General features: G+C 48.1%; 1 protein-coding gene and 1 long non-coding RNA gene across 2 annotated transcripts in view; one reads left to right on the top strand and one right to left on the bottom strand.

The window, feature by feature from the left end:
• LOC149858814 (uncharacterized) overlaps positions 1 to 25,417 on the bottom strand; it is a 220,522-nt gene that overhangs the window by 35,569 nt on the left and 159,536 nt on the right. The window lies entirely within an intron of this gene.
• LOC149858816 (bMERB domain-containing protein 1-like) overlaps positions 1 to 25,417 on the top strand; it is an 89,583-nt gene that overhangs the window by 30,416 nt on the left and 33,750 nt on the right. Inside the window, exon 2 of the mRNA XM_090060000.1 lies at positions 1,895 to 2,015. Coding sequence (XP_089916126.1) covers positions 1,895 to 2,015 — 121 coding nt within the window. The remainder of the gene's footprint in view (positions 1 to 1,894; positions 2,016 to 25,417) is intronic.

Genomic DNA, 25,417 nt, shown 5'->3' with positions numbered 1-25,417 from the left:
TACCTTTTTAGGCCCTTACTTCTGAACTTTGTGCTCCCCATGTCCTAACAGTGATCTCAGACAAGGCAGAACAGCCCTGTAGTCTAATAGTCTTTTCTCTCTGCCTTCCATTCATCTCCAGCAGAAATGTCTCCAGGCAAAACACAAGCAGTTTGACTATCTGAATGAAACATCAGTTCATACCCTCTGCTTAAGCAATGCTTCTCATTCATTCTTTCACTGCTTTATAGAGGATGAGGTTACAGGTATTCTGGTGTTTATCATCAGTGTAAAGTCTGGCAAAACATTGGCTTTGAAAGAATAATCAGCAAAGCTCAAGGAAGAGGTTTAAAGGTGATGGAGCTAACTTCATGCTTGGCCTGTTCCTTTCCTTTTTCCATGTCCTTTTGACAAGGTATTTAGCAAAAGTCACAGATTTTCACTGGAATCTGGCAGGGCTGTGCTGCAAGTTTTTTCTATAGCCTCAAGCTTGCGACCTGTGGGCTGTCAACACACACCTTAGCACCCTTGGCAATCCAGCCCCCTGCTCAGCCTGTAAGGAGCAGGAACTGATTCCAGCAGGCTTGCTTTTCAGACACAGTCCTTCACATGGGCGCTTCATGTATACTGCATGCTTGACGAGCTGACTGAGCTGGCTGTGTTGATAATATGTGCAGCCAAGCAGAACTGTTCTAGGGCAGAGCAGATTGAGCAAAGCCAAGAAAATACAAGTAAAGGAAAAGGGCAACTGCATGGCACTTTTACAGAAGTTAACTTTCACATATGGGAGTGTATGCGTCTTGGGCCAGAATCTAATCTCTCTCTTGCCCTAGTGTATTTTTGAAGTGGTACCACTGAAGTCAGTAGCGTTGCTGCAAGTTAGTGCTCCAGCTTGTTCAGTGCTTAGCACTGCTACCAAGATTGAGCAAAGAATGTAAGGGTGTGAACTGTTCTGCTGAATATGACAGATGTGATTCTCAGTTACAGTAAAGCCATATTGATACAGCAAACAGCATGCTGGGGAACAACTCCCTTAAGCATGCTACATGTTCTGGGCAGGCTGTCTAGTAGCATAACTAGGGGGCCAAAAGAAGCAAACTTGGAGGGGGTGCCAGAATGGCCCCCAGCTCCACTAGTTTTTTGCCATAGCAGAAACAGCCCTGCACCATCTGGTCAAAGGATCTGGGTACAGATCAGGAACACCTTCCTTTCCCCTTTCTCCCTTCCCCCCTACACCTTGCTCTCCAGAGCTCAGAATACCAGCCTAAACCCTCTCTGAGCACAAGGGAGTTTGCCTGGGGCAGGAAAGTCATTAATTACACCTCTTCTTTTCTCATATACTTCATTTCCCCCTCTACGCTTCATTAATGTGGCAGAGCTACACAACAGCTTTATCATTGATGCTTGCCAGGTCCTCATCCTGGGTGTGCTGGAGTGCTGCCAGTTTCAACCCACCTAGTTTCACCTCTGAGGCTTCCCCTTGAACTGCAAGCTGTGTAGCTGCATCTGTACATTGCTGTGTGTGGGCTAATTGATACTGTCACTCAGCAGTGCTCATTTGCCTGCCTGTAGTGCTACACAGACACAACTACAGTTCCTCCAGTTCAGTAAGTAGCTTGTCCAGAGCAGTCCAGCATTGTGGAGGGCATTGCTGGCTGGCAGGGTAGAGATGCCCTAAATCCCCTGTGGATTACACTGACAGGTAAAGTAGGATTAAGCTACACTGAAAATGTACTGTAAATCAGACCCAGTGAGTTTTAAGTTAAGCATGTGCCTAATTGCTTTGCTGAACTAAGGCAAGGATGCGCCACACCTTGCAGGATTGAACCATGAGAGTATTTGATCCCTTGTCTCCATGAATCATCTATCCTTTATTCCTGCTTTTAACCTGATTCACTCCATGTTTCATTTGCAGAAAAGGACATTGTTTCAATGGCTGATTCCACCACAACCATTGATGACATAGAAGGGGAGCTCTTTAAAATTGAGAGAATAAGAGAGGTCCTTGTGCGAAGGGAGTCAGAGCTGAGATACATGTGAGTAGAGCACCAGTTTCCGTGTGTGTGTGTGCACGCGCGTGCATCTGCCAGTGAGTGGGGCTATTCAATGATACCTTTGTCTCCTGTTGCTGCCTGCTGTTATGCTTGAAGAGCACTCAGTTAAGCCTTTGCTAGTATTATAAAGATGGCTGCCCTTTGGCTTTCTGCCTGATCTCATTGAGGCAGACCCCTGCAATATACAGAGCTGGTGCTGAGGATAGGAGTCCAGTGAGCAGGATGCTACCATGGCTTCATCCTGAACTGTTAAGTGCAGATTGCTGCCAAAGGAGCCCAGCCCAAGGGGTTCCTTCCCAAGAGATGCTCAGAAAAGCTTCTCCCCAGCACGGTGACCTTGGACTGCAGGGAAGCATTCGGTAGGGCCGGGCCATCATCCTGGAATGCCTATGCCTCCATCTTCTACCTGGAGGTCAATCAGATTACTGAGTTTAACCAAAAGTGTGCCATACTACTGACTGTCATTGGCTCAGATGCTTTTGATGTTGTGTACTCACAATGTCCCCAGCAAAACCCCATGACAAGTCAAACAGTGAAATCCTCCCACTACTAAATAATCATCTCACAATGACTCCACCCGAAACAGTTAGTTCCATTTCAACCAGTGCAGTCAGCTGCCAGACAAAAGGATTGCAGCATATACAGGTGGGTTGAATTGTTTGTCCAAGAATTATATTTGTGGTACAAGTCTTGAGTCTCAACTGGGAATCAGCTTGTGTGTGGGATTCAGGATGAAGCCCTGCAGCAGACTGCTTTCAAAGCAAAACTTAACATCCACCAGTGCTCAAGAAGAAACACTTAACAAGCTGAATCTCTCTGTTTAAACCTTATCTGCAAAATTAATATCAACTGAGACTCAGCAAGTGCAATTCAAAGGGAATTCACTAAAAGAGCCACCATCAGCACATAAGATAGTAAATTCTTCATCCCTGGGAAGCTGCCAAAGCTGTGGTGAGAGCCACAGATGCAAGGTGTCATGTCCGTGATGCCAAATGCTGTCATTACAAATGCAAGTATCACATTAAATGTGTGTGTTGTCAGAAGTTCACACTATCCAAAAAGAAGTGAAACAAGCAGGGTATGCTTTCAGCTGCCACAAGTACTGTTGTTAATCTAAATGGAATTTCAGCCTGATGTTTGCCAACAGCATGGACATACTGCCCATACAGAAGATGACCTACACCATACACTAGAAGTTGTTCCATGTGTCATGAAGGCAGACTCAGATCTGCATTTGCTGTAATTTCAAACAAGACATAGGAATTCTGTGGCCTCAAAATCATGTTCCTGTTGTTCCATGAGAAGCAGGACTTGCTGAGTCCAGTAAACGAGCAGTTGAATTGAAAGGAGAATGTTATGTAAATAGCCTCTATGGCAGTGGTCACCAACCGGTTGATCCCGATCAACTGGTCGATCAGGGAGCCCCTGACAGCCTCTGAGAAAGACTGTCAGAGGCTTCATGACTGGGAGCAACCGGAATGCAGTCCGGGAACAGTGGGACGTAGGAGCGGCAGGACCCACATGGCTGGGCTGAGCTGCACCCCTTGCCACTGGGGCCAAGCCATGTGAGTGGGCCGATCCCCCTCCATGCCCCCTGCCAGCAGGTGAATGGGGTCCCAGCCAGGCCAGGCCAAAGGAGGGTCAGAGCCTGGGTGGCTCATCCAGGCATGCAGGGGGCTCCTGCCGCTGCATGCACCCCAGCAGAGGTTTGGGGGGCATGTTGCCTCCCCCATCTGTGCACGGGAGCAAGGCGGCTACTGCTGCGTGCTGCAGCTTGGGGCACGAAGTCTGGGGTGTAAGGCCCAGCACACAGTGGCAGCAGACATGTTGACCAGATCTGAAATCAAATTCAAGGTGATGTACCATCTACAGTTCCAGAAGACATTGGACTGCCAACAGGTTTTATGAGTCCATCAGTTCTTGTTTAGACCTGTCAAGTACTCCAGCTGCTGAAGCAACTCAAGAAGAGCCAAAACAACCTGCTGCCATCTACAGTGACAGGCCTCCAACTCCTGAATTAGGTTGTCCAGGGAGAGTTGTCAACTCATGGGTAGAGCTTTTCCATGTTGTGTTTCTCTCCTATGGCCGTCTGCTATTATGCTTGAAGATCATTCAGTCGAGGCTAAAGCCAGAGCTGTCCACCTGACAGGCCACATGCAGTCTGCAGGGCTTGTCAGTAGGCCTCTGTGAATCAATTCAGCCGAATCTCTGAATCAGCCAGGCCAGGCCTATCCCCAACCTGCTCTCCCCAAACCCCTTCCCCATCCCAGCCCCTCATGGCTCCCCCACCTGCCATGGCTCTGACCCTTTAAGGAAAAACAACTCAAGAAAATGCCCCTGGACTCACTGTTCCTGCCGGCAGGGGGTGATTTCTGCTGCCCCGCACCTTATGGGGGACTCTGCCATTAGCCCCCAGAAGCCCCGAGGCCGCTGCAGGAGTGTTGAGTACCGGGGTTTTTCTCTGGGCTTTTTTTCTTAAAGGGCTGGAGCTGGGGCAGCTGGGGGGGGGCTGGGAGAGTATGGGCAGGTTGGGGGGCTCGTGACAGAGCCCCTCCACACAGTGTGAGGCAATGGGGATTGTCCCCTACCCCCGCCTGCCAGCACCCAATGAGTGGGGGCTTTTTTTAAAGGACCAGGAGCTGGGGTGGGCAGGGCAGCCATGTGGGGGCTGTGGGAGCAGACGGAGGGGGGAGTCAGAGGTGCTGTGGGGGGCTAGGGGAGCAAGCAGGGGTTGGGGGCTGCCAGGGGGTCCCCCCATCGTCCCCTCCACCCTCTTACTTAGCAGCTCTGAGTCCAGCTCCGGCTTCCTGCTGCAGCAGGTGAGGACTGCCCAAATCATTGAAGCTCTCTGAATCTTTTCCCAAAGATTTGGAGAGCTTCAAAATTGATTCAGACCTTTTTATTGGTCCCCTGATTCAATTCAGATTTGGAGATTCAGCCACCGGATTGAGCCGAATCTGCTCTGAATCAAATCACCACCCGAAGCTTCGCACAGCCCTACTTGTCAGTACAGCTGCTGCAGCCGCTGGTTTGGCACAGCTCCAGAACCCAGAGTGTGAACGTTGCTGCTACTCACGCCCTTCCTCTTACCTCCCACTGGATTTAGGATCTTTGGTTGTCACTGATGACAAAAATTGGTCAAAAGTGGGGGAGGCGTTCACCCTTTAAGTGACAGAGCCATGCCAACACAGCAGCTCCAACAGCTGTGCAGACAAGCCATCAACCCCATTGTTGGAGGTGGGTCATCCAGCCTGTGAGAAGTCCTGCAGTCCAGATTTGGCCCGGAAAGCCAAATAACTTGGATCCACCTAGTACACTGTACAATAAAATGGTTGCCCTGTTGTTTCCTGTGTCCTCACTAGAACAAACAGTCCCCTTCAAGATCTTCTGTCCCTTTGGGTGGTGCCTCTGCCCTTTTTAAAAGAAAAAGTCCCAGATCCCTGCAGAACTAGTGCTGACTCTGGGGCTTTTCTCCATTAAAAAAGTCTGGGATTGTAAGTGAATCTCACTCAAACTTCAGCACTTGAGAGCAATTGCATTTTAGCAGGTTTTGTTGCAAAAGAGGTCATTTAGATGGACTAAACCTGATCACAATGAGGACTGTGAAAATAAAGCAACAGTAAGAGAAACTAGCAAAATAAAAAATCACTGAGAAGCTCTCTCCATATTGCATGACGTTCTCAGTGCCACAGTTAAAGTGGTTGAAGTCAGGGCCTGAGTGGGAGAAAATAGGCAGGAGCTCAGTGATATGATTGAGGTTTTCAGCAAGTTTAAAGCCAGGAAGGAACATCCTAGTCCCCTAATCTGGTCTCTTGTATGACAGGGCCCAGAGTGTTTTACACAGCATCAGACACACAAATTTGTCTAAAGGCTGAGGAAGGATTCAATAACAGTCTTCAAATACTTGAAAGGCAGTTACACAGAGGATGGAAATGGGTTTTTTTTCTGTGTGGCTGTAGGGGATAGAACTAGGAGCAATGGCCTCAAGCTTCAGCAGAGGTAATTTAGGTTGGAGATTAGGAGGAACTTTCTGACTTTGAGGGTGGTCAAGTATTGGAAAAAGCTACCTGGAGAAACTGAAGAATCTCTGTCTTTGGAAGTTTTCAAGAAGAGCAGGATAGACAGACACTTGGCTGGGATGGTTTAGTCAGGGATGACCCTGCCTTGATCAGGAAGCTGGACTAGATGATCTCATGAGGTCCCTTCCAGCCCTTATCTCCTACAATCCTATGAACTTCCTAACTGGGCTAGAGTACAGCTTTTAGAATCCGGTTTTGATTTGAAAACTTCACACATACAGATTCCTCTCCCGAGGGAGGTGATAGTGATGGCTTGTGGGAAAGCAGCCAGAGGAGAAGGCAAAGGTAATATCAACCCTTTTCACTCAGTGCTGCTGTCACACCTCATCAGAGTCCAGCGTGTAGGGGTGGTTTTTGGCCTTCAACCATCAGTGCTGGGAACCTCAGAGCCCATGAGTTCTCATCTGTTTGACGCTTTTGTCCATGCTTCCCTGATTACAGCATGATGTCTGTGGTGAGCCCCATTCTTGGGACTTCATAATTTTCAGAAATGATGAACATAAAGAAGAAATTAATCTTCCATTTTATAATAAAATAGATTTCTCATTCTTCCCTTCAGCAGATCCTTCAACACTTAATTGATCCAAAGCCAAAAAGACAGACCAGTCAGTAGAACTGCATGCATTAGTAAGGCTCAACTTCTACGGCAGGTTGTTTGAGGAGACACAAAATCCACACACCCCATAGTATGCAAACCATCTCTTACTTTGCAGTGATTGCCTCCAGAACCCGAAAGCCACGTCAGTGTGAAATAGTGTGATCATGGTGACCAGAAACCAGTTACAGTTGAGGTATGCATGTTGGTGGGGGGAGTGAAGGACAGAAAGCAAACTGGTTTTACAGCCCCAGCCCCACAAATAGAAACTGGCTGTCTGCAGTCCTTGGGATTTTATATTCAACAGTCCAATTGAATACCACAGGCTGTGACCACAGCAACCACAATGTGGTTTCAGATGCTGTCACAAATCAAAGAACCTGCAGCCCTGCTGAAGGTCACCCAGTGATTCACTTCGATTCCCTGCGACTTCATTTGTTGCCATGAGTCACGCAAACACTTCTTGTATACCAGTAGAGAAGGAATTGAGAGAGCCTGGGTCAAAGCTAGCACAGCAGGACAGTGAGAAATCACCTGGCTCACAGAAAGCAGGAGCTTCCTCTGCTCTCCAGAACCTGGGCTCACAAGACAGCATCTTAACTACATCTGGAAGCTGCACCACTGGAAAGTGAACTGAAACTGATATAGTTAACTAAAAAGGCTGGGTGGATGTGCTTCCTCCAGTGTTAAATGAAGCTTATTTTGGCTTCGCTTGGGTCCATTTGGAACAGGCTTAACTAAACTAAAAGAAATTCTTACACCAAAATAAGAACATGCACGCAGGCTTTTACACTGACTGAAATCTCAGTTAAGCAGCCAATTCACATTTTTCCAGTACAAATTTTCCTGTGTAGACAAACCACAACCCGAACCCATCACAAGGCTGGGGACCTTCGCAGCAGCAAAGCATCACTGGATACATGTAAGAGGGATGAGTATATAGTTGGAGTGAATATATGTGTATATTTTTTCCACACAAGTCTTCAGCGCACTAGTGCCTCTTTCCTGTCTTTGCCTCCCCAACGATAAGAGGCCATGAGCATCAGCCTGCAGTCTGGCCAGGCACAAGGGACAAAACTTCCCCCCAACACTTCTGCAGGAACCACAGCTTCTGTTTTGTTTTTTGGCGGGGGGGAGTTTGGGTGGGCGGGTTGAGGAACCTGAGACTGGATTTTGAGAAAGGAACCTAAAACTTTGCTAGTTGCTCAAATAAGGGCACTCCCAAATATCTAGGTCTTGTACTCTGCAATAGCATGTTTCTCTGACCTACCTGTCTCTGCAATGAAACATAATTTAATTGAAACTCCCAGTGCATCCTCCTAAAACTTTCCTACGCTTTTCTATCACCTGGGGTCTTTGGAGAGCTGTCTCTCTTATTACTTCAAGCCAAAAGGGAAATGTTGCACATCAAAGGCTTGAATTAGCTTTTATCTGTTCCATCTTCCTCATAGACTTTCCAGTTCAGGTGCTTGGCTTTTTCTTTTTGAACTCAGTAAAGCAACTTCTGCAGCTTTTGCAGGCAGAAGCAGAGATAGGGGCTTCAGCAGTCATGGGAAAAGTTTATGAAAAATGTAACTAATTAAAGTTAAAAGCACCTTTAATATTAACTTGAATTAAGTTAAAAGTTAAATATTTCCACTTTCAACTAGTTAAAAGAGTAACTAGTTAAAAGTTAAGTTGATTCATGAGAAATGTGTGAAACACGGTGAATTGCCTCTTAGCATCATTTTTCATTTTCAAATACAGGCATACCTCGGAGATATTGTGGGTTCGATTCCAGTCCACCGCAATAAAGTGAATATCGCAATAAAGCAAGTCACACGAATTTTTTGGTTTCCCAGTGCATATAAAAGTTATGTTTACACTATACTGTAGTCTATTAAGTGTGCAATAGCATTATGTCTAAAAAAAAATGTACATACTTTAATTAAAAAATACTTTATTGCTAAAAAGGCTAACCATCATGGAAAAATGGCACCAATAGACTTGCTCGACGCAGGGTTGCCACAAACCTTCAATTTGTAAAAAACGCAATATCTGCGAAGCGCAATAAAGTTTCTCACGGATGAGAAGTAATGCTCAATTTTTTGGGCCCTGGGCTGCTGGTTCTGATCTTCATTAAAATTAAAAAAGTCATCATGTGCTTCACCCTCACTATTTGCTCCCACTCTTACTGGGATCAATGCCTCTCCTTGTTTGTGCTTCTTCCCTCTCCTGCAGCCGACTGGCTGCCCTGTTGACTTCTGCAAATGCACAGAAAATGCCAGCATGAACTAGGGAGCTCTGGGGCTTGTAGTTCTTAAGAGACTGTATCTCATAGGAAGGCACACTACTCTCTGTCTCTCAAAAAAGAAGTCCTAAAGTTTCAATAAAGAAATATCGTTCCACGTATGTCCTAGAGTATGGCTGTGTCAGGAAAAACTCTGGATTTCAACTTTATTAATTTTTAACTTATACTTTTAAAAAAGTTAAAATTAACCTTTTTTTTTTTACTAGCTAAAGTTAAAAGTTGACAGCTGAAAAATTAAACTAGATAAAGTTAAAAGTTAGCCATTTCTTTAACTTTTTAACTAGGTAATGCCCATATCTGGGCTTCAGGGACTGATTATGATGCTAGACAAAACAGTCTTTTTCTTAAGCAAACTACGAATCACTTAAGCTTGAGGGAGTCAAATTGCAACCCACAGATTTCTGCAGCATGAGAGGCATCTGCCTCCATCTCTAAGTTTATGTAAGTTCACTGTTGCAGCATTGTAGAAAAGTAGGACTGCATGAGAGAGGCCCCTAACCCTTGTTACTTTAAGAGAGAGGGCAGCATTATATGGTTGCAAACTACTGTGTGTGATTGAAAGGTCATGTGATTGGAAGGGGTGGAGTCCAGTGTAGTGTGAGCCTGGCTCCTTGATTGGGCAGGTGAGTTATTATTACACGCTCCCTAGGGGATTCCAGCTTCTGCTGGTAACGTGTAGGGGGTGCACGCACACCCCTGAGATTGGCTGTGCACCCCCTGGGAGTGCCAGACATGAAACAGTCGGCTGCTGTACCCCCCCTGTCCCCTAGGCTGGCGATCTGGTGCCCGCCCAGACTCAGGAGGCACCAGTCGCCCATGCCAACTTCCATGGCCACCATCTGGCTATGAGCTCGGCTCCTGGGCCAGAGAAAGCAGTCTGTTGCTTAAGCATTGAAAGGAAGAGCTCTTGTGAGAAAAGGCAGACAGAGTTATTTGGGTAAATGTGATATCTTTTATTAGACCAACTAAATAGCTGGAAAAAAATTTCTTTGCAAGCTTTGGGGTACAAATGCCCTTCTTCAGGCAGAGGGAGATTTTGTGCAAATAACCTGCTGAACAGAGATCCACAGTCAGAGGAAGGGACCCTGAAGAGCTGTCAGAGTTAACTGATAGAGAACAAAGGTTTGCTGTGGTATGAAGGCCCAGAGAGGCTTATTTTAGTTAATTAATATTTGTTAATGTTGGCTGGTTTGGCTGTGCTGCAGGGGCACTAGGGAGAAAAGCCCTGGAGAGGGGCAGCCAGTTGGGAGTGCTTGGGAGAGAGTATGCTCAGCTATAAAGACCAAAAGCACAAGCTAGCTGAGGTTAATTAAAAAGGAAAATGCCTTGCTCAGGAACATAGTTGAAAGGTTGGGCCAGACCAAGACAGCCTGATAATAAGCAAGGCAGGGCAAAGCACCTCAGGGATCATTCTGGTATTCTGAAACCAGACAAACTTATTTATTTTTCAACAAGGGGTGGCAATGAGGGAACCAGGTGGTGTTCTGGGAAGACAGAGAGAAGAGCATTGAAGCAGCAGATGGGGGATCCTATTAAAGGCTGCACAATCACAATTATGGAGGCATGGGGAGATCATTCTCAGCCCCAGCGCCTTGATCGCAATTGCAGAGTGGGGGCAGCTCCCTGCAGGGGGGAGTTCTCTGCCCAGCCAGCCCTGTGCTCAGTGGGAAAATCTGCACATGCTTCCTGGAGGTAACTGGGGACTGTCGCATTTCAGGTAGTCCCTAGCCAGCTTTGGGCTGCACATACAGACTTCCTGGGGCTGGCCGGGAACTGTCCTAGTCAGGGGCAGATCCTAGCCCCACAGACTTTTTTCCCCAGCCCCATGCCCTCATAAGGGGCAGGGGGCTAGGAAAGAGCTGTGGGATAGGGGCAGGTCCCAGCCCCCTGCCCCAATCTGCTGGCTGCCCCTGATCAGGGAGTCAGGGCCAGAAGCTCCTGCTGTTGGGGCAGGGGGGCATCGTCCCCGCCTGGGCTCTGCCACCAGCGCCTGCCCCTGCAGCAGGCAGCTCCTGGAGGCAGGGAGCCATCTCCCAGCCCTGGCTGTCTCCTGGCCCAGTGCTCCCTGCCAGCTCCTGGGCTAGCACCCAGGGGAAGTCTAGAGGTCCCCCTGCCCAGTGCAGCGGGCTGATACAGGGCTAGAGGGGATGGGAGTGGACTAGTGCCAGGAGAAAGAAGCAGATCTGCTCTCAAATCCCCACACATCTAGATTTTTGCCCACTGCCCACGGTGGGTTTAAACCTGCCCCACAGCATTTGTGAATGTAGACATGCCCAGTGAGAACCAGAAGTAGAACCTAAGTTGAACTGTAGCTCCTTGACCTCTAGTCTAGCCTCTAAGCACACTCCTTTCATAGAGGGTTTTAAAATTTGAATTGATTCTTCCTTCAGGTAATAGCAGAGTTTCTCATCTCTTGGAGAAGTGCTAAAAAGTGTGAGTTCCTCGCTATCCAAATTATGGCTGATTGGCTTATTCTGCTAGTGAAAGATTGCAGAATTTGGTCCTAAACCGGGTACAAAATAGGCATGTACACATTCAAGAATAATCACTGATACAACGACTGTGGACGACAGAATTCGGTGGGACGTTTCTGCATTTTACTGGGTGCATCTGTATGTGAGATTGGTTGATGCAATCAGCATAGTTCATGCTGGAGTTTATTGCTCCCATGTGCAGCGTTTACACATGCACCCGAGACCACAGCATGTTGAGCCAGGGCAGTGTACCCCAACTGGCAGCAGGCCCAGGGGGCAGCTGAGTTGCAGCAGACTAAATAACTCCACCATAGAGTGGTACTTGTGTTGGGCAGTACAATTTTATGGCAGAGTTAATTAGTTTACTCCAACGTAATAGCACCACACATGTAGATGGTGCCACTTTACTGCGGGGCTAACTAGGCAGCTCTACAGTAAGCATCTTGTGTAGATGCCCCTGCTGTTACTGCAGTCCCTGTGTGTCAGTCTGCAGGGCCCTGCGTGCTCTAACACCGCTCATTTAGGAAGCCCGTGTAGAAGACAGGGTTCTCTTCCTTTTAAAGGGTGCGTTCAGAACTCCCAGATCTTGTCTCCATACAGGTAAATCGGTCCAGCATTCATAGCATAGTGCACTGGAGGAGTTGCCAGCATAGCATTAGCAGCCCCACTCTGTGAACTGCCAAGCAGCCATAGAAAAGCACAGAGGGGCACATCCAGACCTGGGAAGAGTATGTCTGAATTATGTAGGATGGTGCTAAAGAGTACTGCTTGAAAACGTGTCCCCTGGCCCTCTCCTTGCTCCCACTCTGAATATGCTGTGTTTAAAAAATGTCATTTAGCTGCTGTTTGAACAGTGTTGGCGAACCCAAATGCTGCTCTCAGGAATGAGCAATGTTGGGTGCATGCCAGAAAGCAACTACATGGCATATTTAGTTTTGGCCTACAGCACACACGGAGCAAGACCATTGCTTAGGATGTGTTTTTTTTTCGAATAGCACCATCAACCTGGTGTCACCTGCCCTAACGCAGCCCTTATCTTCAGCTGTCTCAGTTGGCAGTCACAGGAACAAGTGCTATTATTTATGTCTATATGTGGAAGTGGGTTTTTAATATCTGATCCTTTTCTCTGTATCAAAAAATTGGCCTGCAATTTCAATGGATTTAGAAGTGAATCCAAGATCCTCATTAAATACCCACCACTCATTACACAATGGCCACGTTAAACAGACTGGTCTTTTGGTCAAATTAATTGTATTCCTCTTTGTATCCTGGGCCCATATTTGCCTCTAGCTTGTAATTGTTTTGTGGAGAATTAAAAACAGTGTTCCCCAGTTTCCTGAAAGCACCTTGACAGGGTATATACTATGACTTATAGACATCTCATTAGAGCAGTGGTTTTCAGCCTGTGGGCTGCAGACCCCTGGGGATCCATGAAAGATTACTATGATCAGTCAGAAGAATATGAATACCCACACTTATCATTCAAAGGGATGTGCACCCCCATTTATTTTTAGGGGTCTGCAAATGAAAACGGATTGAAAACTAGGCCTGTGTGAAGTGCCTAGTATTTGCTTTGGATTTGGATTCAGCCAATTCAGGGGACAGTGATTCAATTCAGTGATTTAAATCACTGTCCTGAATCAATTCGGCCAAATCAGCCAGGCCTATCCCCACCAGTCCAGCAATGGCTGCCCCACCTGCCCCAGCTCCCGGCTCTTTGGGGAAAAAAAGCTCTTACTCACCGGGTGCTGCCAGGTGAGGGGCGATCCCCACTGCCCCCCACTGCCCCACGCTGTGTGGGGGGGCTCTGCGTGATCCCCCAGCCCCCTCCCCCTCACTTCCCCACCCCCCCCACAGGTGTCCTGCCTGGGCCAGCTCCAGCCCTTTAAGAAAAAAAAAAACAAGAAACCCCACAGACTCACCACTCCTGCCGGCAGAGGGTGACCCCCGCTGCCCCGCACCGTGTGGGGGGTTCTGTATGAGCCCCCAAAGCCCGAGGCCACTGCAGGAGCGGTGAGTCTCGGGGGTTTTCTCAGGTTTTTTTTTTTCTTAATGGGCCGGAGCTGGCCCAGGTGGGGCAGCCGTGGGGAGGCTGGAGGAGTGGGTGAGGGGGCAGCAGAGATTGCCCCCCCAGCAGCACCCAGTGAGCACCAGGGGGTTTCGCTAAAGCACCGGGAGCTGGGGTGGGTGGGGCAGCCATGGGGGGCTGGAGGAGTGGGCGCAGGTCAGGGGGAGCTCGGGGGGACTGACTGAGGGAGTGGGGGGGCTCAGGAGGGCTGGCAGGGGTCCCCCCATGGCCCCCTCCCCCGCCCCAGTACATACCAGCTCAGAGTTCCAGCCCAGCTCCCTGCTGCAGCCCCCAGGGACTGCCCGAATCATCAGAGCTCTCTGAATCTTTTCCGAAGATTTGGAGAGCTTTGATTCGATTCAGACCTTTAAATTGGTCCCCTGATTTGTTTCGGATTTGGAGATTTGGCCACCGAATCGGGCTGTATCTCCTCCGAATCGAATCACCACCCGATGCCTCGCACAGCCCTATTGAAAAGCCCTGCACTAGAGTGGGCACTGTCGAGATTTGATGGGCGTTAGGCATTAGCAGTGTGTACGTAATGAAGACGCTATAGTGATTCTATTTGTAGAGCCTGTGAGCGTCTCTCCCATTACAGCACTAATGCTATTTGCATAAAGTACATGGGAAGGAAAGGGTTATTTGATGCTGCTGTTGGGTGTCTCTTGTCTCTACCTTCAGCAAAGCATCAGCGAATATTTTTTTTTCATTCAGGCCAAGCTTTTCTCGGCACATGTTTGTGACCCAAAGCAGTGCTGACAGCATTCATTTTGCAACAGCCAGGATGAGTGGGAGCTGTATTTTTACCACACTAATTGGATGTTGCCTTGGAACTGTGATCAAGGGTGACACTGCCAGGAAGAAAAAGGCTGCCATGAAAAGAGCTTTTATGTTTGGTCTTTTTTATTATTATTATTTCTGTTAGAATCACAGACAATCTGGCAAAATCTTTGGGTTGCAGAGTATTAGGGTGCCCTGAAGCAGTGTGGACCAGTGGAGTGGCCATGATACTGAGGCTCCACAGAAGTGGGTTCTAGCCCCAAGTTTTCCTACTGATCTGCTGAGCGACCTCAGATACTCTGTGTCTTTTCCCCCTCTTCCCACATTAACAAAGAGGAGATAATGCTATTGACCCACTTTGCCAAGCACCTGGAGATCTAGGAATACAATATACACAATAGGATAGCTAGGTATACATTTTTGGATACCCATCTGGCTTATGGCATTGATATCCTTACCTACTTGAGTGGAAGGGTCTGAATCAGAATGGATGAGGGCAAAACTCCTATGTACTTTTGGCATTGATTTGAAACAGCTGTGCATACTGCCTTCCAGGTCCTAGAAACTGAGGTCAGAATTACAAGGCAAATGTATTGTGCTAATCATCAGTGCTCTTGAACATGCCATGGGTGCTGTCTCCTGAACCAGAAGCAGTGTAACCATGTCTAGAACATTCAGGTGGGCTAATTAGCATGGTTGAACAACCTTGCCAATTAGTGTGCCTCCTTGCTAATTAGCCCAGCCCTGTCATCACACAGGCACAGCTAAACACCTTGCCATTTCAAAGGCAGGCCATAAAATGCAGCTTGGCGTGTTTGAAACTGCTTTTCCCTGGCATGGTAAACCTGGCATGTAGACATGGCTTTAGAAACCCAGAAATTCGAGCATCGCCCAACTCATCCTCCAAATAGACTCCTGCAGGACAGTGTACATAACGATCTGCAGTCCCAAGAGAGCCAGAAGCTCTGGCAAGACTTCAGCCAGGCTTCTCTATCCTTTTTGTTTAGAACTGGATGGAATATAATCACACACAGCACCCTGGTCCATTCACGTGCTTACTAGAAACTGGCCTGTAGTGCACACTGACAGTATTAAGTTCAGTACAAATCACAGCAATCATAATTGCCTACAGGCTGGAACACTCGCCCAGGAAGCAGATCTGGATTTTGGACTCTCTTGAAGCTGAGAGGATTCAAACCCACATCTTCTACCTAGGGGGTTACTACAGAAAAGTCAAGTTGGAAGGGACCTCAGGAAGTCATTTAGTCCAAACCTGCTCAAAGTAGGATCATCCCTATCAAAACCATCCTATACAAAACTGTATGAATAACCCTGTCAAATAACTACCAGGTACAATGCCCAATAACACCACAAACACCCTAAATTGCCACAAAAAATAGGGGAACTACAGCACTGTCAATCTTCTGCCACTACAAGGACAGGAAGTAGTTTGTTAAATTATATTAGAGCTATCCAAGGAAGAGGACCCTACCCACTGCTGCGGTGAGAGGCATCCCTCCCCCAGACTGCCAGTCAGATTGCGGGTAATAGTCTTTCCTCATCCCGAATGTAACAATCAGTCTGACCCCAGGAGGAGCAAGACCTAGGTATCTAGGTACTTCTGGGTTTTTTAGTACTAACAAGAGCATTGCCACAGCTCAGTTAAAATCCCCAGCCTTAGCTGCAGCCAAGGAGTAAGGGAAAAAAAAAAACAACCCCCCAAAACATAAAAAACACACGACATTTGTTGCAACAGGAGGAGAAAAATTCCTTCCTATCCCTGTATAGCAACCAGCAAAGTCTAGAAACATGGGAAAAACAAACACCCTCCACTCTGTACTGCAACCTGGACATTACAATACAACTCCACACACCCTAAGTGGAGAGCTGGAGCTCCCCTTTTTATCATCCTATCCCCTCCATGAAATTATCCCAAATCTCTTACTCTTCTTTCATAACCAAGCCATCTGTGGAGCTCTGCTTCATTCTCCTTCGCCTCCATAATTTCTGTTTATTCTGGGCTGCAGAGCTCTTATCATGATCTCCAAGCAGGAGTCTCCTGGACTTCCAACTGTTGCTCTTCAGAATCTAGACACTGCGACTCCTAGATCATTTCTAACAGTGCTTATCCAACCTCTTCTTGCATACCCCCAGTTAAGGAGATTCCCTGATTGCCCCAGGCAGTCCATTCCCTTCTGTCTCTCAGTTCTAACAGGAAAGAACTATTTCTTGACAACCAGTCTTAACCTACTTTGCAATGCTAAGCCATTGCTAGGCATCCTACTCTCTGCAGTGAGGGAAAAGGGAAGTTCTCCCTCTTATTTCTGGCAGCCCTTCAGGTATTTGAGAAGTGCCCCTCGTGAGCATCGTTTCTGCATGCTGAACATGCTTATTTCTCTCAATCTCTCCTTTTGTGGCTTAACTTGAAAATCTTAAGTATTTTTGTCACCTACCTTTGGGACTCCCTCTAGCTCCTCTATGTCCTTATTAAAATGCAGAATACAGAACAGTGCAGTGTGGAGTAGAGTGGCACTGTCACCTCCTGTGTTTTATACAACATACTCACATACTCAGCAACAAGCAGCAGGACCTTCAGGGCCCCTTGGCCAATCAGTGGCAGAGAGGCAAAAATGGCACCATGTTTAAAATCATGGTTTTTGCTTCCCTGCCGATCAGGAGTGAGCCACAAGCAGGGCCCCTCCTCCAGTCTGCAGCAGGGGGGTGCACTCCAGCTCCTTTAATCTTACAGGTTCTCCTGTGCATCCCCTGCTAAATTGTAGCAGTTTTCTCTAGATTTTGTTTCTCTGATTTGTTTATAAGGAAGTTGTATGGTACTTTGTCAAAAGCTTTTTCCAAAATCCAAGTAAACTCAATCCACTGCATTCTCTTCAGCCACCTGATTAATTACTTTGTCAAAGAAGGAGATCAAATTTGTTTGGCACAGTTTGTCCTTAGCAAATCAATGCTGGCTGCTTGTGATCATTGTTTCCTCCTCCAGATGCTTTCAAATGAACTCACTTCAGATCTTTATGTGGCCTTCATTTACCCGAGGCCTTTGATTCAAACGACAGAGAGTCCCTATGGAAGATTCTGATGAGATTTAGATGCCTGCCAAAACTTGTTACCATTATCAGACTTCTTCATGATGACATGACAGCCACAGCAGTCCTAAGCAATGGCTCGGAAATGGGCCCCTTCACCATTAGAACTGGACTCAAGCATGATTGCACCAACAGTTTTTTCCACCTATATTGCAGCTATTCTCATTGCTGATAGACTTCCATCTGGCATCCAATATTGGTATCCATCTGGTATCCAATATTGCATGGACAGCACTCTCTTTAACATCAACCAGTTATGTTCCAAATCCAAAATAAACACCACTTCTATTGCTGATCGTCAGTACACTGACCATGTCGTGTGCTCACTCAGTTGAAGAGTTGCAGGTCACTCCTGACTGCTTCTGTGATGTGGATGGAATGCCTGGACTCATTTTCATCATGAAAACCAAGATACTTTTCCAACCGAACCCAAATCATCAGCTGCTCCCCCGCATATTACAATTAGAGGGCAGTCCTTGGAGAACATTGAGCATTTCCTCTACCCAGGTTGTCATTTTTCCCAAAATGTAAACATAGATGATGATATTCAACACCAAATAAAATCTTCCAGTGCTGCCTTTGGACAGCTGCAAAATCAGGTCTTCAGTGATCATGACATCAGAACCCAAACCAAACTTCTAATCTACCAGGCTGTTGTCATCCCTACACTAGAAACATAGAATTGGAAGGGACCTGTAAGATCATCAAGTCCAGTCCCCTGCCATGGGCTGGAGGTTATTGGGCTCAGATGAGCTCAACAAGGTGCCTATCCAGCCTCATCTTGAATACCTCCAAGGGGGGTGATTTGCACCACCTTTGCCAGGAGTGTGTTCCAGATACTGGTGACCTTTACAGAGAAAAAGTTCTTTCTTACATCCAGCCTGAATTTATCCTCTATTGGCTTATGCCCATGGGGCCTCGTTCCTCCCTTGGGGTGCCTTCCTGAAGAGTTGTGCCCTTAGATCCTGGTGTTCACCTCTGACATACTTGTAGGCAGCTATCAAGTCACCTCTTAGCCTTCTCTTTCTCAGGCTGAACCAGCCCAGTTCCAAGAGTCTCTCCTCATAGGGCCTACCCTCCATGCCCTTGACCATGTGAGTGACCCTTCCTTGTACCCTCTCAAGCTTATTCATGTCCTTCTTGAAGTGCAGTGCCCAGAACTAGACACAGTACTCCAGCTGAGGCCTCACCAGTGCCAAATAGAAGTGAAGGAGCACCTTCCTGGATCTGTTGGCTATACATCGGCTGATGCACACCAGAGTTTTATTTGCCTTCCTGGCAACCTCATCACACTGCTGGCTCATATTCATCTTCCAGTCTGTCGTGACTGCCAGATCTCATTTAGATGTTGTGCCAGCCAATGGACCACCACCCATCGTGTAGTTGTGGTGAAGGTTCTTCCTACCCAGGTGAAGGACCTTGCACTTATCCCTGTTAAACGTCATCTGATTTCGTTCCAGTCTGTCCAGGTCGTCCTTGATCCTGACCCTATCCTCCAATGTGTCTCCATTTTCCCACAGCTTGCTATCATCCGTAAACTTAATCGTTGCGCTCTCCACCCCATCGTCCAAGTCAATGAATGTATTGAAGAGCACAGGTCCAAGTACTGATCTCTGGGGGACACCACTGGAGACCGCCCTCCAGGATGAGGCCATCCCATCTCACCAGTTCACAGCTTATGATTGATGGCCTCCTTAATACATTTTTAAAAGATTTTACCTAGGACCGAGGTCAGACTGACCAGTCTGTAGTTTACAGGGTCATCCCTCTTCCCTTTCTTGAAGATGGGCACCACACTGGCCCTCTTCCAGTTGTCTGGCACCACTTACAAGTTCCACGACTCTGCAAACAGGTTGGCCAGTGGCGCTGCTATAAGCTCAGCCAGTTTTTTTGGGACTCTAGGGTGTAGGACTTTGGGCCCACCAGACTTGAAAACATCCAAGTGTTGCAGGAGATCCCTCACCTGTTCTGGACTGATTTTGTGTAGCCTGTTTTCCCCATGCTCCATGGGCCTCTGGCCAGGTGTACAGCCCTGGTTTGATGTCAGGAATACTGATGCAAAATATATATTTAGGAGTTCTGCTTTTTCACAGGCATCTGCCGTGGGCTGCCCCTGAGTATTCACTAGGGGGCCCACAGTAGAACATGATTATTTCTTGCTCCCTATGTATCTGAAGAAGGACTTTTTGTTGTCTTTTATTTTGGTTGCCAGCTTCATCTCCATGCCTGCATTAGCCTTTCTTGTCTCATATCTGGCAGGGCCTGGAGATACAGGTGTAATCCTCTCTGGTTGCCGAGCCTTTTTTCCAGTGCTTGTATCTTTCTTTTTTCTTTTTCAGCAGCTCACTAATATCGCTTTTGAGCCAAATGGGTCTCTTGGCTCCTTTCCTGCTTTTCGTCCACATGGGAATGGCCTGTTTTTGAGCTTCCAGATTTGCTTCCTTAAGGAAGCACCACTGTCCCTGAACTCCCAAATCATCCAGTTTCTGGTTGCAGAGGGCCTCTTTCAACTAGCCTCCTGAGTTTGCCAGAATCTGCCTTCTTGAAATCGAGGACTTCTGTTCTGTTGACTGATTTCCCAGTCTTACGGTGGATGGTGAACCTAGCCAGGTTGTGATCACTGTCTCCCAGAGTATTACCAATCCTTAGGTTGCCTATGCTGTCCTCTCCTTTGGCCAGTACTAAATTCAGAGTAGCCTACCCCTAGTAGGCCCTTCCAGTACCTGTGTCAGAAACACGTAGTCTGTCATTGCGAAGAAATTGGCTGACCTGCTGAAGGCGGCTGAGTGATCCTCCCAACATATGTTAGGGTAGTTGAAGTCACCCAGGGCGATCATGTCTCTAGGTTAGTTGCCTTGGTTGGTTCTCTGGAGAATGCCTGATCGCTCTCCTCTTCTTGGGAGGGGGAGGCCTGTAGTAGACTCCCACCATCCAGTCTTCTTCTCCTGATCTGCCTTGTATCCTGACACAGAGGGTCTCAAGGGACCCTTCCCTGTTGTCAAATGTGACCTGCAGGGAGGGGTATCATTCTTTTACATACATGGCTTCACCTCCTCCCTTCTTCCCAACCTGATCCTTCCTGTAGAGCCTATAGCCCTCACTATTCACTGCCCAGTTGTGTGTGTCATCCCACCAAGCCTCTGTCAGCCTAATCAAATCAAAATCCTCATCAGCCAGAAGGAGTGCCAGTTCCTCCTGTTTGTTCCCTGTGCTTCTGGCATTTCCATAGAGACACCTGAGCTCTCCCCTAGCCGCCTCAGGTTTACTGTAACACCGCTTGTGACTAAAGATGTCAGTACATGTCTGGTTGTCCATTGCTTGAATGTCTTCCCATGCATCCTTTTGGTTTCATGTCCAGCAGTGGAACCTTCTTCCTGGCTCCCATACGTGCTTAGTTTAAAGCTCTCTTCAACAAGTTGGCAACTCTCATAGCAAAGAGCTTCTTCCCTCTGCCTGTGAGATGAATGCCATCCCTTGTGTGTAGACTGCTGTTGCAGAACTGCGTACTAAGGTCGAGGTAGCTGAAGCTCGCGTGGTGACACCATCTCCTAAGCCTTTGGTTGAGCTCCTCGATACATTCTTCCCTCCGACAGCAGTGGCCCCTGGCTGGGATTGAGGAGAAGACTACATGTGCTCCTAGGCCCTTGAGCTTTGCCCCCATGGTCTTGTAGTCTCTTATGATCCTCCTGGGGCCACTTCTCACTGTATCGTTGGTGCCCACAGGGACAAGGAGCATGGGGTACTGGTCCATAGGGCAGACCCACTTAGGGATTCTTGCCATGACATCTCTAATCCTGGCTCCTGGAAGGCAGCAGACCTGTCATGCAGAGGGGTCTGGCCAGCAGATGGTTCCTTCTGTGCCCTGCAACAGGGAGTCTCCCACAACTATCACCCTACATTGTTTCCTTACTGGGGTTGGATGATCCTGCATGGGTGCATGGTCCATCAATGGTGAGAGGGCTGCATAGCTGATGCATAGGGTTGTTGGAGGGACAACTGATGCACCTCATGGCTTCGATCCTGACGTGACCAGTTTCCACCCACTATTGGTCGTGGCATCTTGGCCAGGCTTGGTCTTCTGCCCAGTCTCTGTGGCATTCTCCTGCAGGTGCAGGGTCTGGCAGTAGGTGTCAGTCTTTGCCTCCTGTTCCCTGATGAGCCTTAGCCTGTCCACGTACTTCTGTAGTTACCTCGTCTGGCCCTCCAGAGTCTCCACCAGCGAGCACATCCCGCAAGTGGGAGTGGGAGTGCTTGTGCTCCTGGTCCCAGTGACCAGCAGGCATGGTAGGCAGCCCCGGAAGCCTGGAGACAAGGGCTTTGTCTGCATGAAAGCCGGGAGCGTAGGCTCTGTCTGGGTGGAGGCCTCGAAGGTGTCAGTGGGGGTGTTCCATACAGACGAGGAAACCTAGGGGTGCAGTGTGTACCCATCACCATATTGCAGGGTGGCCCTGGTCACATGGCTGCCTAGGTGTTTGTATAAGCAGTAGACCAGGTGGGTGGGTGTTATTGCTCCCACATGGTCCTTACCTGATGCTGCTGCAGCCTAGCATGCAGGCTCAGGCAACTGCCTGTTGGGGAAGCCCCTATCTTCCTGGCTTCCCAAGCAGCTGGGGGATTCCCAGGGTCCCTCCCTGGAGGGGGGGAGGGTAGGTCCCTTGTCCCCTTTACTTGATGTCCAGCATGAATGACTTTCCTCAGTGTGGGGGGGGCTTTGGTACCCCAGGGGTGACCTGCCATGTGTGGAGCAACCAGGGGGGCAACTCAGGACTGAGAGTGCCCACCAGAAGCCCCCCACGTACCCTCGCATGCAAACTCCTGCACTAACTCACACACCAGGCCCAGAGCGTGCCTTTTTCACAGGTCCAGTCACGTGACTCCCTGGTGGGGCTGGGCTAAGTAGGAAATGGTGGGGGTAGGAGAGCGGGCGTGACCATCCTCAGCTCCACTCAGTTGCCTCTCACCACTGCTCTGGCTACCTGTCATGGCCCCTACTTACCTCCTGGCTCTGCACTTGGGGTCAGGGGTCCACCTAAGGGTCTGCCAGGGGGATACGGCTCTCAGGGGTGCAATGAGCTTACATCTGCGCATCTCCACCAGAGAGCCGGTCCCAATTGAGATTTGAGGAAACTATGAAGAGAATCAAGGAAACTCTGAAGACTAACCTGAAGAAATTGACTTCAACACCTGGGAGGCTCAAGCACTGAATTGTCTGTAGTGGCACCATGAAGTATGACAAGGCATAGACCATTTTGACTAAACTCACCTCACTGGAGACGAGTAGGTGAGAGAGACAAAGGGAAAGAACTGTGACCCGTCATCACAAATACCCGCTCCTTCCTACTGACACTGTATCTGCAGTCAAGCATGCGGGTCTCGGCTGGCATCTTCAGTCATCCCCAGACTCACTGAAGACTTCTGTGTCTACTGGAAGACTTTCATCCTCGTTCAAAGGACTGCTGATAGCAATGTTTGCAAATGGTCTTATGATATGCTCCAGTAACTTCCTGAGTATTTAAGTTAGGCTAACTGCTCTACAATTCTCTAGATCCTTCTTTTTGCTTTTTTTTAAAATTAGGGGCACTATATTGGCCCTTTCCCAGACCTCTGATACCTCACCTGTCTCCCATGATTGGGTCAGTATAACTATCAAGGCATCTGAGATCTCCTTTGCCAGTCCCTTCAGTACCCTGGGATGAAGTTCATCCAGCTATGCTGACATGAATTCCTTCAAACCAATCAAAAGCTCTCTGACAGGCTCTTTCCTTATCTCGACCTTTAGCCTGTCCTCTTCCTCATGCAGTAATCATCATTAGCTCTCAGGTTGCAGCTTATTTGCTGGGGAAGCCTGAGACAAAGTAGGTGTTAAGTAGCTCCACCTTCTTAGCATCTTCTGTTAAGAGCTCCCCCTGCCTATTTAGAAGTAGACCTACAGCTTCCTCAGTCTTTCTTTTCTGACTAACAGACTTATAGAGCCTTTTAACTTCCTTTACCAGGTATAGCTCACTTTTTACCTTTGCCTCCTGGATTTTCTCGCTGTAGGTTTTTGCTATTTCCTGGTATTCTTCTTTAGTGGCCTGCCTGTCCTTTGATTGCCTGTATATTTTCCTATTGATTTTCAGGTATCCTGAAAGCTCCTTGGGCAGACACTTTGGTCTCTCCCATTTTTCTTGTGTTTCCATTGTCCCATAGTTGGGATCCTTGCTTCCTGACCTTGTCTGTTCCTGATCCTCTGGGTTGTGACCCTCCAGGGTCAAGCCCTGAACCGCCTGCTTCCCAGTAGTACCCCTGACAAAGGTTCCCAGAACCAGAGACCAAGAGTTTGGTATAGATTTCATAGATTTCATAGACATCAGGGCTGGAAGGGACCTCGGGAGATCATCGAGTCCAGCCCCCTGCCCAAAGGGCAGGAAGTCAGCTGGGGTCATAGGATCCCAGCAAGATAAGCATCCAATTTACTCTTGAAGGTGTTCAATGTAGGTGCTTGAACCACCTCCGCTGGCAGACTGTTCCAGACCTTGGGGGCTCGGACTCTAAAGAAATTCTTCCTTATGTCCAGCCTGAAACGGTCTTGCAGGAGTTTGTGACCGTTCGACCTTGTCATCCCTTGGGGCGCTCTGGGGAACAGACATTCCCCCAGATCCTGGTGGTCACCCCGATAAACTTATAGGTGGCCATCAGATCACCCCTGAGCCTGCGCTTTTCCAGGCTAAAGAGTCCCATGGCTCTCAGCCTGTCATCGTAAGATCTGTTTTCCTGACCTCTGATCATGCGCGTGGCTCTCCTCTGCACTCTCTCAAGCTTCTCCACATCCTTTTTGAATTGTGGAGCCCAAAACTGGACACAGTACTCCAGTCGCGGCCTCACCAAGGCTGAGTACAAGGGGAGAATGACGTCCCAGGATTTGCTCGAGAAGCATCTATGGATGCAAGCCAGCGTTTTCGTCACTTTATTAGCCGCAGCATTGCATTGCAGGCTCATGTTCATCTTGTGGTCAATGATGACCCCCAAGTCTCTTTCTTCCATAGCGCTATCCAACGTAGCAGTGCCAAGCCTATAAGGATGCTGCAGGTTTTCCCTCCCAAGGTGGAGAACCTTGCATTTTTCGGTGTTAAACACCATGAGGTTCTCGTCTGCCCATTTGCTGAGCTTGTCCAGGTCAGCCTGGATCACCCGCCTGTCTTCTGGCATGGATGCTTTGCCCCAAAGTTTGGTGTCATCGGTGAACTTGGCCAGTCCACTCCTGACTCCAATATCCACATCGTTAATGAAGATGTTGAACAGTATGGGTCCCAGGACAGAGCCTTGAGGGACCCCACTGGTCACAGGGCACCACGATGAGTGACTGCCATCAATTACAACCCTCTGGGTCTGACCATGGAGCCAATTTCCCAGCCAGTGGATCGTGGTGGAGCCAAGGCCGCAACTGGCCAGTTTGGCCAAGAGGTGGTCATGGGATACCAGATCAAAAGCTTTTTTGAAGTCAAGATATATGACATCAATCTCTTCTCCCTCGTCCAGGTGGTATGTTTTTAACTTAATAAAAAGGTACTTTTGCCCTGGTAATATTGAAATATTATCTCTTTTGCAGTTTCTCTACCCATACATCTCATTTATATACTCCCTGGGTGGAGGAATAGCTCACAGCTGTAAGCTTTGAGTTTCACCTGATTATTTTCTCCTGCCTCTGGCTTCTGGCACCATATTGGCTTGTGCACCTGTGTCTGGTTTAAAACAAATTTGTCCCATTGTCTCCCACTGCAACGTTGTCCATCATTCCTATGAAAAATGCCTTCAAGCTAATGGGGCTGTCATCATCCTCATTGTCTATACCTAGCAGGCACTGCTTGCCCTTAAAAGGACTGCAGTGGATTACAGGCCTCTGCAAGAGTCTACATCTTTGTTTCTGAGCTGAGAATTGTTTTCTCTTGTGAGTGGCACAGTGGGTCCAACTCCATGAGCCTTTTTTTGTGAATTGTTGCAGATGCCTTTCTGCTTCA

This window comes from Crocodylus siamensis, chromosome 8, assembly GCF_052110815.1.
Source record: "Crocodylus siamensis isolate JL-2025a chromosome 8, ASM5211081v1, whole genome shotgun sequence".
NCBI lineage: Eukaryota > Metazoa > Chordata > Crocodylia > Crocodylidae > Crocodylus > Crocodylus siamensis.
The sequence above is the reverse complement of the archived record's forward strand: the minus strand, read 5'-3'. Positions and strand labels throughout refer to the sequence as shown.